Raw genomic sequence first — 16,144 nt, 5'->3', positions numbered from 1 at the left:
AATTGCACTGAAACAGTGCAGCCGCAGTGAGGACAGTGACGTCAGTGCAAGGTCCTGTTAAAGGATTAAACAGCAAAGACCAGAGCTTTACACTTGTGTTTGAGAGAGCTCTGGAGGATTGTCTGTGGTTCTAACCTGCTGTTCTGGAGGCAATGTTTGTGCCTAGACCAACATTGCTCAAAGAAACACAAAAGCCAGTCACTATTATGTTGTTAACTGTGGATCTTGCTGTGTATAATCAGCTGCCATGTTTCCTATGTTTCATCCATGACTACACTGCAAAAGCAGCTCAATGGTTCAGTCATATCTTGTGTTTGAAAAGCACTACAGAAGCAAAAGACTTGCAAGTCAATGGGGGAGGGGGAGGGATTAGGAATGAAACTCTGTTCATTCACTGCTCTCCTGCTCAGGCTGATTCTCTACCCTCTGGGTTTTGCTGAAACACTAAGGTGAGTATTGAGAGGATCAACATGTACCAACCTTTCCAGAGCCTCCTTGAGCAGCTCCTGTGCACTGGAACAAGGCGTTGCCAGCACACTCTTGTAGTTGGCACCTGCACAGATCTCATCCCCAAAGATCTTGAGTATGCCAGGGGCTGTGACCTGGGTGGAAAGCTCAGTCGGGTCATCAGTGGCTGGGTCAGCTCCATCTTCAAGCCCCGACTTCTCGTCCTTGAAGCTTCGGCCCCTGAACACCGTGGCCAGGCCTCTGTTGTGTCGCTTGATCTTGTTCCGAGCTGGCTGCCTCACACCAAAACTTTCACTCGATTTAAATGTGGTATCTGACGAACTGGACCTAGAAATGAAAAAGAAAACCCTGTTATCACAGGCATTTCTCTGATCCAGACGAAGCATTTGCTGCAATACTCTGTCCTATGGCACAGACGGATCCCAGACAGGAACGATGCTCAGTTCACCGATCCTCACCTGGGGCACTGACTGAAGTGTCACATTTGGTTTGGAGAGCTCCAAGAGTGCAGGCTTTCTTTCGGTTCTCTGTGCAGTGGTTCCTGTGGGGAATGCTGCATGTGCTGGTGCCTGGAACTGTGAGACCATTGCAGCTCACTATCGGTTATTATCACCCCTTCAATTCATATACAACCAATAGCCACTCCCTGCTCGTTTCTATCTCCAATCTGTCTTGGTACAAACAATATGCTGCTGGAAGAGTTGGCTTGCTGGAGCTGCCAGTCACCATTTGAACTGTTGGCTCTGTTTAATGTAAATATCAGTTCATACACTCAGTTATTGGAATGTTGGATCATTCTCAGATCTGATTTCACTGCCTTTCACTGTCAGCGTGACTTTACTTACACCACTCATTTCGATCACACAACTCTCCCCTGTACCTCCTTCACATCTGGAGCTTTAGAAACAGATGTGTCCATCCGAAAAGCTTGTAACTAAACCACTCTGTATCCCTCCGGTTGTACCCAGGCTGTATTTAGGCAGAGTCTTCAACAGTGTTGCCAGCTCTCACCTTGTGCTTTCTGACACCTTGCCAACCTTCTGGGTAAACCCAGTGTGTGACCAACACACTCTGAGCTCATACTGAACTTCTCTTCAGCATATAATCACAAACAGGTAAATTCATTCAGTGTACATTCATTCACCCTGAACTTGCATTGATATAACACCTTTATCATAAGCATGGTGATCAGTTACACACATTTTACACACAAATGGGAGAGGGAGACAGGGAGAGAACAAGAAGGGTATTTACCCACTGAGGTGCTGAAGCACAGGCCAACTTGTCCTCTCAGTTCCAACCAGCATGACTGGCGATGCAGAGTTCGACCGACTGGTGCCCTCGGCTCCAGCCTAAACACTCTGTGCCTGACACAGGAAAGCCAATCTGAATGGAATACTGTGTTCAACTTAACCCACTATCTTGTAATGTCTGATTCCCACTTTGTATTTTACAGAAGACGTCAGGGCTTGAGAGATAGATCAGTCATCCTCTCTGAAGTTTATATAAAAAATAACAAAACATTCATTTTCTTAACGCACTGTAAATGACAGGGTCATCTAATCTCACACCACACTCGCAATTCATTACATCAGAATTCCTCCCTGTTACCATCCTGGAACTCAGTATCTGTTCAAATCTCCGTCATCGGTCAGTTCACCACTTGCTGCAGCATTAGTCACTCGAACATTGTTCCAACACAGTAATACAGTAATACTGAGGCTGAGACACATGAGGCAGGGACTGAGACAAAATGGGAGACAGATACAGTGGTGGTGAGGCACAGAAAGAAATGGTCAATTTAAAACCATATTGTCAGACACTTCAACCTCTGCATGAGTGTATCCAGGAGCAGCCGGTGCTTTCTCCCAGGTTCTGCTTGTAACCGGTTCCTGAGTGTAGATGAGAGGGACAGCATTGGCTCCTTACTAAGAGACAGGGCTCTAATGAGATAATGAGGAAGTGACTGTTATTTAACTGGGGGCTCACTTGATGTGGGTGGCACGGTGGCACAGTGGTTAGCACTGCTGCCTCACAGCGCCAGAGACCCGGGTTCAATTCCCGCCTCAGGCGACTCTCTGTGTGAAGTTTGCACATTCTCCTCGTGTCTGCGTGGGTTTCCTCCAGGTGCTCCGGTTTCCTCCCACAGTCCAAAAATGTGTAGGTTAGGTGAATTAGGTGAATGCTAAATTGCCTGTAGTGTTAGATGAAGGGGTAAATATAGGGGAATGGGTCTGGGTGGGTTACGCTTCGGCGGGTCGGTGTGGACTTGTTGGGCTGAAGGGCCTGTTTCCACACTGTAAGTAATCTAATCTAATCTAACCTGTCAGAACTTGCAATAAGATCAACTGAATGAGAGAATGAACAGTAGGAGGAGGAGATGAGGCCAGACTGGTTAAGATATTAATTGATGTATTTCCAGCTGGTGCAGCCAATAGTGAAAACTACATCCCCACCACCTCCCAACTTCTATTCTCCCCATCCTTCTCTTCCCAAGCTCTCCCCCTTTGGTTTACTCAGATCATCACTGTCCCCTCCCTGCCCAGGATTCTCTTCCCCATCCCAGGGCTTTCTCCTCTCCCCTCCCCATCCAGCTTACTCTTCCCGAAACCACAGCTCCTTACCCCATTCCAACATTTCACTTCCTCCCTTTAACTCATTCTTTTCATTCCCTTCCTCACACATTCTCGATTCCCCTCCCTCCAGCCCATTCCTTCTGCCCTACCCACCACCTCCTGTGTCATGCCCACTGACCCTAGCTGGGTGCCGACACTCTGCAGGCCTGCGAGTGAAAATCTGCTGGGCCCCATGACGGGCAGAGCCACCATTTTCACACAACGCCCAGCCACCAGGTTAAAATCAACCTGAGATCTCGAGACAGGGCAGTCAGCGGGAATGGAGCTGGGCATTCTTTAATCCAAACAACATCACTCCACATTGGTAGAACCCAAAACTGAGAATTTCTTTAGCCCATGGTGCTAACGACACTTGTCAGTACCCCTTCAATAAATCAGTCTTAGAAAGGAATGAGTCACTGCCAATCCAATCAATACAATCTTCTAACGATAGAATTGGGTTTCAGTCTGCCTTTGTAACAGCCTTCCTATAATCCACACAAAGTCTCACTGAAAGGGAGAGATAGAATAAGGTATGGGGAGATGGGAGAAAGAATTTAGCACAAAATAAAACAGATAAATCTGATCAATAGCACAGGAGAAAAGGAGGAAAGACACAAGACATTAAGAACAATGGGTATCATTTCAAGACAATCGTCTTTGCTGTACAGCAATGGTACCTGTGTAAATAGCATTCGATTTCTTCAGCTTCATTCTGGCCCCTTCACTAACCAGCTCGATCTAGTCTGAATGTCAATAGACCAGTGGTCACTGAGTGAGCAGTACAACGAAAGGAGCTCAATTCTTACCAAGACGCCAGGTGTAGTTTAGTTTTGTGAGTGACCAGATCAAACATGTTCCTCCTGGTCTGCACCTGTTGGTTTAGTTGCAGTCAGTGAGGCAGGTAATCGGGAAGTGAGTGAGTATTACAGGAGAGCGTGTGAATGGCTGAGCACTGCTTAACAGGTTCCTGGGCACAGCCCAAATATGCTGTAACTTGGCTCATGTGAGTGACGTATCAAGGCAAACCATAACACAAACATTCACCTGAACTTGTTGTGCAACAAGTTAAACATTAGCAAACAAACAAGACAGTGAGGCCAGCAGATATAAAGCAGACATTAATGTTCAGATCGTGCTCTCCTGTTCCCTCAGGAGACACAGCTCCAGCCACAATGGCCACACCCCAAGCCATGCACATGCTCCCACACATATACTGACTCACAGACATAATACACACACACACACACATACACACACACACAAAATCCCTGTGATACTGCTAGCTTCACTCTGGATCAGGGAGTTACTGCATTGCTGGCTGTAGAGGAAGCCCACAATACAGACAGAGCCCAGGTGTAACCTTGCCACCCTGGAAGGGCTAAGACAGTGAGGGAAAATAAAACATTACATGGGTCACAAACGCTGGGCCAGAATTTCCAGTCCTCATCCCTTGTCTCGAGCCCAATGCTCCAATACAGTCTCAAGTAGACCAGTGTGCATTCCATGGTGGAATAATCTGCTTATACTTCCAACATTTCTGCATCTTCAGGAGAGATTGGACCCAAACCCCAGCGAGAGCCAGCACCTTCAGGACAGTGAATGGCAGCAGGGTCTAACATTAAGTAATTAGCAATCCTGACAGCTGGACTAATACCTGAGAGAGACAAGCTCAATCCCACCATAACAGCAGAGGGAAATTTGGATACAACTAATTGATAACTTTTGAACAAAAATACCAGTGTCAATAATAATGATATTGAAAATGACAATGTTCGTATAAAAACCCATCTGCCTCACTCAGTGCTAACCAGAGTTAAGAAGTACTGTGATTGCAGCTACACAGCAGCAGTGAGGACTCACACCATCTTCGTAATGTTAATTAAAGCTGCACAGTAAATGCTGGCCTTGTCTGCAATGGTCACATCACGAGAACAATTATCCATTAAGGAAAGGAGGGTATATTGTTGGAAAGAGAGACAATAGGATGAGGGGATGATACCATCACAGATATGACACTGGACTAATACTTCAGGGGTTAATATTCAATAGCCAGATACACACAAAATTAGCAAGATTGTCTGGTTAATAAAATTGAGGATCATCATGTCGGATTGTCTGACTGGATAAAAGACTAGTTTAAGGTCAGAAAGTAGCAAGTCGTGGTAAAGGGTTGTTTTTCAGACTGGAGAAGATCAGTTGGTGGTGCTCTCCAAAGCTCAGGGCTTGGAGTACTGCTCTTAATATATATAAGTGATTTGGATAACGGAATCCACGGCAAAATCTCAACATTTGTCAATGATGCTAAACTTAGCAATGCAGGAAGCGAACAACAACCAGCTGTAACAGAACGCGGTACAGCCATAGAATCAACAGACAAATGGCAAACGGAATTTAATACAGAGCAGTGAGAGGTGGTGCAATTTGGCAGAAAGGACAGGAACCGGTAATAGAGACGTAATGGCCTATTCTATAGGGCATGCAGGGACAAAGGGATAAGGGTTCATATGCATAGTGCCTTGAGGGTGACAGGACATATTGACTAGGTAATTAGCAAAGTATATGGGATGTTGGAATTCACTAATAGAAGCATTGAAGACAAGTTATTCTAACCTTGATAAAGCCCTGGTTAGGTGACATTACTGGCATATCAAGTGTAATTAATTACATAGGTGGGGGAGTGGGCAAATGATTCAAGTTTCACTTGATCCATGTAACAAGATAATTACAGAAACTGTGGTGTGTGGAGGTGGATACCTGCACTATTGCATTCTGCAAGCAAATCCAAGCCTGAATTCAGACTGGCAAGGGTGTTATCCTTCCCGTAATGTGGAACAACAGCTAGAATACTGTGGCAGTTCTGTCTTGTCACACCCACCTTCTGCTTCCCTAATAACTCCCCTTGACTCCCAATCATTACTTTCAGAATAGAACAAACCATTCCATTCATTCAATACACCCTTTTCAGTGTCATTTCTCTCTATATTCTAACTCTCTAATAAATACTGAAGCAAGGTAAGTCTTTAATATTTCTACCATCTCTTTGTTGAGTTGTCCTGTCTGCCCTTTACCAGTCCCATTTCCATCTTAGCTTTTTACTTTTCCTAAAAATAATTGCAACATATTTTACAATTCTATTGCATGTTCCTTGACAATTTGATTTAATATTTCTTTCTTGCCTTCCAATTGGTTATCTTTCACTTCTCTTAACTGTTCAGGCCTTCAATAAGAACCCTATAGCCACCAAAACACATGACCCACTATCACTAGTTTCTATACATACAGACAAAGAAGGACACCACTTTGACTGGGACAGCACACACATCCTAGGACAGGCGAAATAAAGATGTGCATGAGAATTCCTAGAGGCCTGGCATTCTAACCAGAACTCCATCGATAAAAACATCGACTTAGACCCCATCTACCTTCCCTTGAAAAAAAGAACTGAAAACGACATCACCCACCTTAAGAAACCGAGACCTATAAATAGAAAGGCAGGACATACTACCAGTGCTTCACCGGGGACTCGCACTGATGATGTTACCTAGTCATGGTGACAAAACGGCTGAAAACAAACCTTCCAGCTCAGTGAGCTAACTTACATCCATATCATCAACCGGAGCTACAAACCTCAGAGAATTGTTAGAATCTGGCTAGAACCCTATAATCTCATGATGTGGCACACGCCACTGTCTCCCATTACCATCAAGCCACAGGAGAGCAGGAGGGCATGCTGGGAGCAGCACCAGGATTCCTGAAGATGAGGTGTCAATCTGGTGAAGCCACCAGACAGGACTACCTGCCAAACAGCTGGAACAGCAAGAAATAGACAGGGCTAAGCAAGCCCACAACCAAAGGATCAGATCGAAACTCTGCAGTCATGCCACATCCAGACAAGAATAGTGGTGGGCAATTAAATAACTCACTGTTGAAGGAGGCTTCACAGATATCCCCATCTTCAATGATGAGGGAAATCAGCTCATCAGAGCAAAATATCTAAGGTTGAAACCTTTCGCAGCAATCTTTCGCCAGAAGTGCCAAGGAGATGATCCATCTTGGCTTCCCCCTCTGTTCCCCCAACATCACAGATAACAGTCTTCAGTCAATTCGATTCACTTCACATGATATCAAGAAATTGTTGGAGGTGCTGGATACTGCAAAGGCCATTGCCCCTGACAACACTCTGAAGATTTATGCTCCAGAACCTGCCACATCTGTACCAAGCTGTTCCAGTACAGTTACAAAGCTGGGATCTACGTGACAATGTGGAAAATTGCCCAGGTATGTCCTGTACACAAAATCTAACTCAGTGAATTACCAGCCCATCAGTTTACTTGCAATCATCAATAGGCTGGTGGAAGGGATCATCGACAGTGCTAGTAAGTCATACAAACTCATGTTGCTCAGTTCACTGGGGTCCTTGGGGCTTCTGACCTCTTTACAACCTGAGTTCAAACATGGACAAGAGAGAGGAATTCCAAAGACAAGGTGAGAGGAACTGTCCTTCACATCAAGGCAAGATTTGACAGAGTCTGGTGTCATGGGGCCCGAACAAAACAGGAGTTGGGGGGACAGGGCAGGACATCACTGCAGGAGTCCCTCAGGATAGTGTCCTAGGCCCAACCACCTTCAGCTGCTTCATCAAAGAACAAAGAACATTACAGACAGGAACAGGCCTTTTGGCCCTCCAAGCCTGCATCAATCCAGATCCGCAATCTAAATCTGCTGTCCATTTCCGAAGGATCTGTATCTCTCTGCTCCATGTCTGTTCATGTATATGTCTAGATACATTTTAAATGAAGCTATCGTGCCTGACCCTACCACCTCCGTTGACAATGCATTCCAGGAACCCACCACCCTTTTGTGAAGAACTTACCACATATATCTTCCCTAAACTTTTCTTCTCTCACTTTGAAATCATGATCCCTAGTAATTGAATTCCCTACTCTGGGAAAAAGCTTCTTGCTATCCACCCTGTCTATACCCCTCATGATTTTGGAGACCTCAGTCGGGTCCCCCCATCAACCTCCTCCTTTCTAATGAAAATAATCCTAATCTACTCAACCTCTCTTCATAGCTAGTGCCCTCCATACCAGGCAACATGCTGGTGAACTGCCTCTGCCCCCTCTCCAAACCATCCACATCCTTTTGGTAATGTGGTGACCAGAACTGTACGCAGCATCCCAAACGTGGCCGAACCAAAGTCTTATACAACTGTAACATAACCAGCCAACTCTTGTACTCAATACCCCGTCCGATGAAGGAAAGTATGCTGTATGCCTTCTTGACCACTCACTGACCTGCATTACCACCATCAGGGAACAATGGACCTGAACACCCAGATCTCTCTGTACAACAGCTTTCCCCAGGGCTTTTCCATTTACTGTACAGTTCACTCTTGAATTGCATCTTCCAAAATGCATCACTTCACATTTGTCCGGATTGAACTCTATCTGCCATTTCTCTGTCCAATTTTCTACCCTATCTATGTTCTGTTGTATTGTCTGACAGTCCCCTTCACCATCTGCTACTCCCCAATCTTAGTGTCACCTGCAAACTTTCTAATGAAACAACATACACCTTCCTCCAAATCATTTGTGTAAATCACAAACAACAGTGGTCCCAGCACGGATCCCTGTGGGACACCACTGGTCACAGGTCTCCATTTTGAGAAGCTCCCTTCCATGATACTCTCTGTCTCCTGTTGCCCATCTGGTTCTCTATCCATCTAGCTAGAACACCCTGCATTAATGACCTTCCCTCCGTAAGGTCAGAAGTGGGGATGTTCACTGATGATTGCATAATGTTCAGCACCATTCTCAATTCCTCAGACACTGAAACAGTCCAGGTACAAATGCAACAAGATCTGGACAATATCCAGGCTTGGACTGACAAGTGGCAAGTAACATTCATGCCACACAAATGCCAAGCAATGACCATCACCAACAAGAGAGAACCTAACCATAGCCCCTTGACATCACTTGAATCTCCCATTATCACCATAGGGTCATAGGGTTATTGTTACGACACAGGGGTAAATCCCTCTGCTAATTTAAAGCAGCCACACAGAAAAAAGTTCATCTCGTGCCATAATCTGTTAAATTTCAAGTATCAAAGAACTATCCCAGATCTCACTATTTAGCAAAATTAACAATTAGTCCAAAAGAGAAAATTAAATAACAATTATTTCTAACTCCTTTCTCTTCAACCTTTTTCTCCCTCCTCACTCTACAATACTGGTCTGATAAATTCCCTCTTAAATTTATGGTAAATCACTTTCAAACCCAGTTGATGTCTTCAGATGTTGCCCTTTCTCTGAAGAAAGACCTTTCTCTAGGTCGTCTTCTCTTCAGTATTCTGCTTCACAGGACTCCATACTGAGCAGGTACCTTTCAGACAGCTATTTGGTGAGCAGTCTATATTTGTTGGTGCTGGCTTGGCTGTCTTTGCTGTTTTCCCCCTAATTGTTCAAAATGTCTGGTTTTATACGCCGAAACATCGGATCATTTAATTGGTTTAATGTCATCAAAACACAAAATTAAAATGCGATCAGATTTTGGTATCTTGGGGCATAATTTAAACTGATTAGCCAAATTTGAATTTGTTCTGCATCATGGCAACTCAGGTGCACTGTTGGTTTCACAATCAAATGTTACATTTTAAATTCTTTCAATACACTTTGTAACTTTCTAAGTCCATGCCAGCTTCCAGACTCTTTTAAAGATACAGTACACATCTACACCTTCATAACACTATACAGTTCAGAAACAGAGCCTTCAGTCCAGCTGACCAGATTGGGTGGCACGGTGGCTCAGTGGTTAGCACTGCTGCCTCACAGCGCCAGGGACCTGGGTTCAATTCCTGCCTTGGGCAACAATCTATGTGGAGTTTGCACATTCTCTCTCTGTCTGCGTGGGTTTCCTCCCACAGTCCAAAGATGTGCAGGTTATGTGAATTGGCCATGCTAAATTGCCTGTAGTGTTAGTTGTATTAGTCAGGGATGAATGTAGGGGAATGGGTCTGGGTGGGTTGCTCTTCGGAGGGTTGGTGTGGACTTGTTGGGCCAAAGTGCCTGTTCCCACACTGTAGGGAATCTAATCTAATCTTGAACTGATCTAATCCCATTTGCCAGCATTTACCCATATCCCTTTAAACCCTTCCTGTTCATATACCCATCCAGACACCTTTTAAGTGTTACAACTGTAGGTCTCCACCACCTCCTCTTGTAGCTGTTCCATACATGCACAACCCTCTGTGAAAAAAGTTGCCCTTTAGGTCCCTTTTAAATCTTTCCCCTCTTACCCTAAACCTATGCCTTATGATTCTGGACATCACTACCCTGTAAAAAAGGCCTTGGCTCTTCACCCTATCAATGCCCCTCATGATTTTATAAACCTCTATAAGGACACCCTTCAGCCTCAGATGCTCCAGGGAAAACAGCCCCAGCCTGTTCAGCCTCTCCAATCCTGGTAATATCCTTGTAAGTTTGTTTCTGAATCCTTTCAAGTTTGACAACATCCTTCCAATAGCAGGGAGACCAGAATTGCAGACAGCCTTCCAAACGTGGCCTAAACAATGTCCTGTTTGGCCACAACATGACCTCCCAACTCCTATATTCAATTCACTGATCAATAAAGGCAAGTGAGCAAAACACCTTCTGCACTACCCTGTCTGCCTGGGACTCCACTTTCAAGGAATTATACACCTGCACCCCTCGGTCTCCTTGTTCAGTAACCCTCCCCAGGACCTTAATATTAAGTGTATAAGTCCTGCCCTGATTTGCCTTTCCAAAATGCAGCACCTTATATTTATCTAAATTAAACTCCATCTGCCACTCCTTGGCCCGTTTGTCCATTTGATCAAGATCCCGTTGCACTCGTGATAATCTCCTTCACTGTCCACTATATCACCTATTTTGGTGTCATCATAACTCCTATATTCCAATCGAAATAATCAAAAAAATCCAATTGGTGGAGGTTATCATTCACCAGAATCTCAACAAGACTTGTCATATAAACGCCATGGCTAGAAGAGCAGATCAGAGGTTAGGAATCCTGTGGCAAGTAACTCCCCTCCTGACTCCCTAAAGCCTACCTACCATCTACAAGGCACATGGTAGGAATGTGATGGAATCCTCCCCACTTGCCTGGATGGGTGCAGCTCCAACAACATTCGAGAAGCTTGACACCGTCCAGGATAATGCACCACATCCACAACCTTCAATATCCACTCCCTGCACCACTGATGCACAGTAACAGCACTGTGTCCCATCTGGAAGATCAAATACCCGTTTTGTATATAAGGGAGGCCATTCGGCTCATCATGTCTGTGCCAGTCCTCCAAAGTGAGTATCTCACCTTATGCTGTTTTCCAGTCTTCTTCCCAGAACCTTTCACATTGTTACTTTCCATACAACCATCTCATTCCTTTCTCAATGTCACGTTTGAATCGATCTCCATGTTCTCATCATGTCTGTGCATTCCAAACCCTAATGACTTGCCACAGGAAAAATATTTTCCTCAGATCATTTCTGCCTATTATACTAATTACTTTAAATCTATGCTCTCTCGCTTTCAAATATTTCACAAGTGGGAGCTTTTACTCTCAGTTTACTGAGTCCACACCTCATGATAATGAATACTTCAATCAAATCTCCTGTCAGACTCCTCCCAAGTTCTCCAGTCCATCTTCATACCTGAAGCTCCTCATTCCTGGACGCATTCTCATAAACCCCTTTGTGCACTCTCTCCAATACCTTCACATCCCTCCGAAAGTGTGGTGCCCAAAAATGGGGCAAAGTACTCCACCTGAACCCAAACTCGTGATTTATACAAGTTCACCAGGACCTTCCTACTCTCTGCACCCCTGTTGATAACACCCAGGGGTATTATTAACCACTCAGCCAAACATTCATGCTACCTTTGATGTCTTTCACCCAGGTCTCCCTGCACCTTGTCAGGCTTCCCTGAGTTGAACTTCACCTGCCACCTGCCCAACCATTTCAACTTAGGTATGTCCTTTTGAAATGTCTGCATTGTCCTCCTTACTCCACCAATTCTCTATCCATGTTGCTGCTGTCCCTGCTATTCCAAGAGCTACTGTTTTCCTCACCTGTTTTTTGTGTGGCACAATCTCAAATATCTTTCAGAGGTTCACGTACACATTAACAGCAATCCTGGCCAACTGTCTGTGGGGCTTATCACTGAAATGCACAACAATGACTCACCAAGGCTCCGCCAACCAAACCTTCCAAACCCATAATTTCTACCACCCTTGGGGATAAGGGCAACAGATACGTGGGATCATCATCCTGTGCGAACCACACACCATTCTGACTTGGAAATATATTCCTTCAGTGCTTCTGGGTCAAAATCCTGGAACTCCCTCCCTAATGTGTTGTGGGTCAACCCACAGCAGGTGGACTGCAGCTGTTCAAGAAGGCAGCTCCCCCCCACCTTCTCAAGGGGCAACTAGGGATGGGCCCAGCCAGTGATATAAAATCCAATCACATGCACAAGTTTGGCTATATCCTAAACACAAACACTCCTAAGAACATAAGTAATAGGCGCAGGAGTAGGCCATCTGTCTGTTTGCACATTCTTCCAGTGTCTGCGTGGGTTTCCTCTGGATTCTCCAGCTTCATCCCATGATCCAAAGATGTGCAAGTTAGGTGAACTGGCCATGTGAAATTCCCCATAGTATTCAGGGATATGTAGGTTAGGTGCTTTGTTCAGGGGTAAATATAGGATAATGGGGTAGGGGAATGGGTCTGGATGGGTTACTCTCCGAGGGTCAGTGTGGACTTGTTGGGCCAAAGGGCCTGTTTCCACACTGTAGGGATTCTATGATCTGGCCCCTCGAGGCTGCTCTGACATTCAATAAGACCGTGGCTGATCTTTTATTGGACTCAGCTCCACTTACCCGCCACTTACTGTATCGCTTAATTCCTTTAATGCTCAAAAATCTATCTTTGCCTTAAAAACCTCAACTGCTTCACGGGCAGGGAATTCCACAGATTCACCACCCTGAAGGCAAAGAAGTTCCTCCACAACTCGGTCCGAAATCTCCTCCTCCTCACGTTGAGCTGAAACCTACTTGTTCTAGTCTCACCCGCCAGTGGAAACTACCTCCCTCCCTCCATCTTATCTATTCCCTTCATAATGTTATATTTTTCTATAACATCCCCCCTCACTCTTTGAAATTCCAGTGAGTACAGTCCCAGTCTACTCAGTCTCTCCTCATAAGACAACTTTCTCAACTCCAGAATCAACCTAGTGAACCTCCTTTGCACCCCACTGGCACCAGTATATCCTTTCTCAAGTAAGGAGACCAAAACTGTACACACTGTATTCCACGTGTGGCCTCACCAGCACTCTATACAGCTGCAGCATCACCTCCCTCTTCTTAAACTCCATCCTCCAGCAATGAAGGACAATATTCCATGGACCTTCTTAATTACCTGCTGCACCTGCAAACCGACCTTCTGTGATTCATGCACAAGAACACACAGGTGCCTCTGTACAACAGCACGCTGCAATTTTTCACCATTTAAATAATAGCCCATTTTGCTGTTATTCCAATAAAATAGATGACCTCACATTTGCCAACATTGTACTCCATGTGTCAGACCCTGGCCCACTCACTTAACCTATCTATATCCCTCTGCAGAGTGCTCTCTGCACACTTTGCTCAACCACTCATTTTAGTAACATCTGCTAACTTTGACACACTACACTTGGTCCCCAACTCTAAATCATCTATCTAAATTGTAAACAATTGCAGTCCCAACACTGATCCCTGAGGTACACCACAAACTACTGATCACCAACCAGAAAAACTCCCATTTAGCCCCACTCTGCTTCCTGTTAGTTAACCAATCCTCTATCCCTGCTAATACATTACTCATAACACCTTCACCAGAAGTTTTATTTTTAAACATTCTCACTTTTTTCTGTCACTACCCGGTTTCCACTCAACTTAGCGCGACACTGCTCAGCTCCTTCTTGCCTTTTATTACTATCTTGATTCTCTTTTTCCTCAAACCTTCACCCACTCTAGCTAACTCAGAGCCTCCCGTTAGGTTCCCATCCCCTTACAAAACTAGTTTAATGTCCACCCAACAGTTAATATCATGATGAATAACATTAGAACCAAAATAATAAGTGGCCTTTAAAGTCCCCTGAGTCTCTCCCTTGTCAAATCTCTCAACCAATCGTGAGTGAGAGGGAGACTGAGCGGTGCCTGGCTGCTGGTTAACCATTAGCCTGAGTGTTTTGGTCAGCGTGTACCAGCTGAGATCTGAGCACCAGTCTGTGACACAGTCTTGGCCTCTCGTCTGGTTCACAACTCTGCCTCTAGACTGCTGCAAAACAGAGGACAGGGTGATGCTGGAATCGGGAGTTTGCAGAAATTCCCAGCTCCAATTTACTCCAATCTGGAAGGAAATTCAAAGCTCCACTTGCAGCAGCAAAAACTGGCAACACAACAGGTTCATTCCCCCCCACCCCCCGAGAACAAGGGGGGCATTGGCTCGGGATAAACGGTTGCTGGGTAAGGCAGAGATGAGGATTTTTTCTCTGAAAGGGTGGGACTCGTTGGAATTCTATTCTTGACAAGATGGTGGAAGCAGACTCGTTGGATACTTTGAAGGCAGAGATGGGCAGGTTCTTGATAAACAAAGGAGTGAAGGATAGCAGGTGTCAGTGGAAATGTGGAGGAATCCGATCAGCCATGACCATACTGATGGGTGAAAACATACTCCCAGGGTTTACTCCTTGTTGGAAACATGTACGGCTATAGCCCAAGTCTTGTCCACATCACTCGAGCATGGAGTGGGCTGATGGGAAGCATCTGGCATCAATCTGATCAATCTCTATCACCAGGACTTGGGGCTGGATCCTGATCCCTACATTCCCAATCCCACTGTCATGCTCCCAATCCATCCATTCCAAACAGCAAGACTTACATTTTGTTAGAAACAAACACTTTCTGGTTCCTTGCCTCCTTTCTGCAAACAGTTGAATGCCAGCTGAGTGTAGGTATTTCACTGGCATTACCTCTCCCTCTCCCCCCTAGCCCGGATTGTCCGCACCCTTCCCCCTGACCCCCTCCCTGATGTGAACAGTAAATGTTCCTGATACTTACAGCACCGATCCGTTGCTGTGTTTCCTGCCCAGCTTCGGGACTCGCCTTTTCGGGGAGCTGATGAGTAAGCCGGCGGGGAAGTGGAGGCTTTGCCGGGAGAGGTTGCTGGCTCCTTCCCCGGACAGCATTCTCCGGCCCAGCCTGGCCGCTCAGTGCAGCCGCTGCCCGTCCGCTCTCATCCCGGGACCTGCAGCACAACAGGGAGCAGACCGTGAGCTGGAGCTGGAGCTGACTGCCTCCCCGCTCCCTCTCCCCCCAGCTCCTGCCCCTCTCGGTCCAGCCTGGGACACACCTTCCGCCCTGTTCCACAGCTTGTCCCACTCTCACTGGCCCCACTTCACTCACACTCCAACAACACCACAACTTTCCCGTTAGACGGAGGCAGCAGCAGGACAGGGAACAGAGACACCATGTGGTAGCTATCCTGGTTCACTCTGGGAAAAGGGTGCTCACCCCCGGGACTGGTTTAACCCGGGACAGGGATTAGACCCAGGGAACAGTGATGGATCAAACTGGGACACAGTCACAGATTGAACTGGGATGGACTAATGGACTGAACCCGGGACAGACTCTGGGATTGAACCTGGGACAGAGTCACAGATTCAACCTGGGACAGAGTCACAGATTGAACTGGGGACAGAGTCACAGATTGAACCTGGGACAGAGTCACAGATTGAACCTGGGACAGAGTCACAGATTGAACTGGGGACAGAGTCACAGATTGAACCTGGGACAGAGTCACAGATTGAACTGGGGACAGAGTCACAGATTGAATCCAGGACAGAGTCACAGACTGAACTGGGGACAGAGTCACAGATTGAACCTGGGACAGAGTCACAGATTGAACTGGGGACAGAGTCACAGATTGAACCTGGGACAGAGTCACAGATTGAACCTGGGACAGAGTCATGGATTGA

At 45.8% G+C, this 16,144-nt stretch overlaps 1 protein-coding gene across 2 annotated transcripts in view; it reads right to left on the bottom strand.

Annotated features, from left to right (window-relative positions):
* LOC140464174 (ras-associating and dilute domain-containing protein-like) overlaps positions 1-15,646 on the bottom strand; it is a 101,308-nt gene extending 85,662 nt beyond the window's left edge. The window contains exons 1-3 of one of the 2 annotated variants that reach the window (XM_072558996.1): positions 15,573-15,646; positions 15,228-15,414; positions 481-795 (exon numbers count right to left, since the gene is read on the bottom strand). In XM_072558996.1, the coding sequence (XP_072415097.1) occupies positions 481-795; positions 15,228-15,355 (443 nt within the window). In that variant the 5' untranslated portion in view covers positions 15,356-15,414; positions 15,573-15,646. Of the gene's footprint in view, positions 1-480; positions 796-3,892; positions 3,989-15,227; positions 15,415-15,572 lie in introns of those variants that run through there. The other variant, XM_072558998.1, reaches the window with a different exon arrangement.
* Between the last annotated feature and the right edge of the window lie 498 nt (positions 15,647-16,144).

The sequence above is a fragment of the Chiloscyllium punctatum genome, chromosome 39, assembly GCF_047496795.1.
Source record: "Chiloscyllium punctatum isolate Juve2018m chromosome 39, sChiPun1.3, whole genome shotgun sequence".
Classification (NCBI taxonomy): domain Eukaryota; kingdom Metazoa; phylum Chordata; class Chondrichthyes; order Orectolobiformes; family Hemiscylliidae; genus Chiloscyllium; species Chiloscyllium punctatum.
Note: the sequence above shows the minus strand (reverse complement) of the source record. Positions and strands in the feature narration are given on the sequence as shown.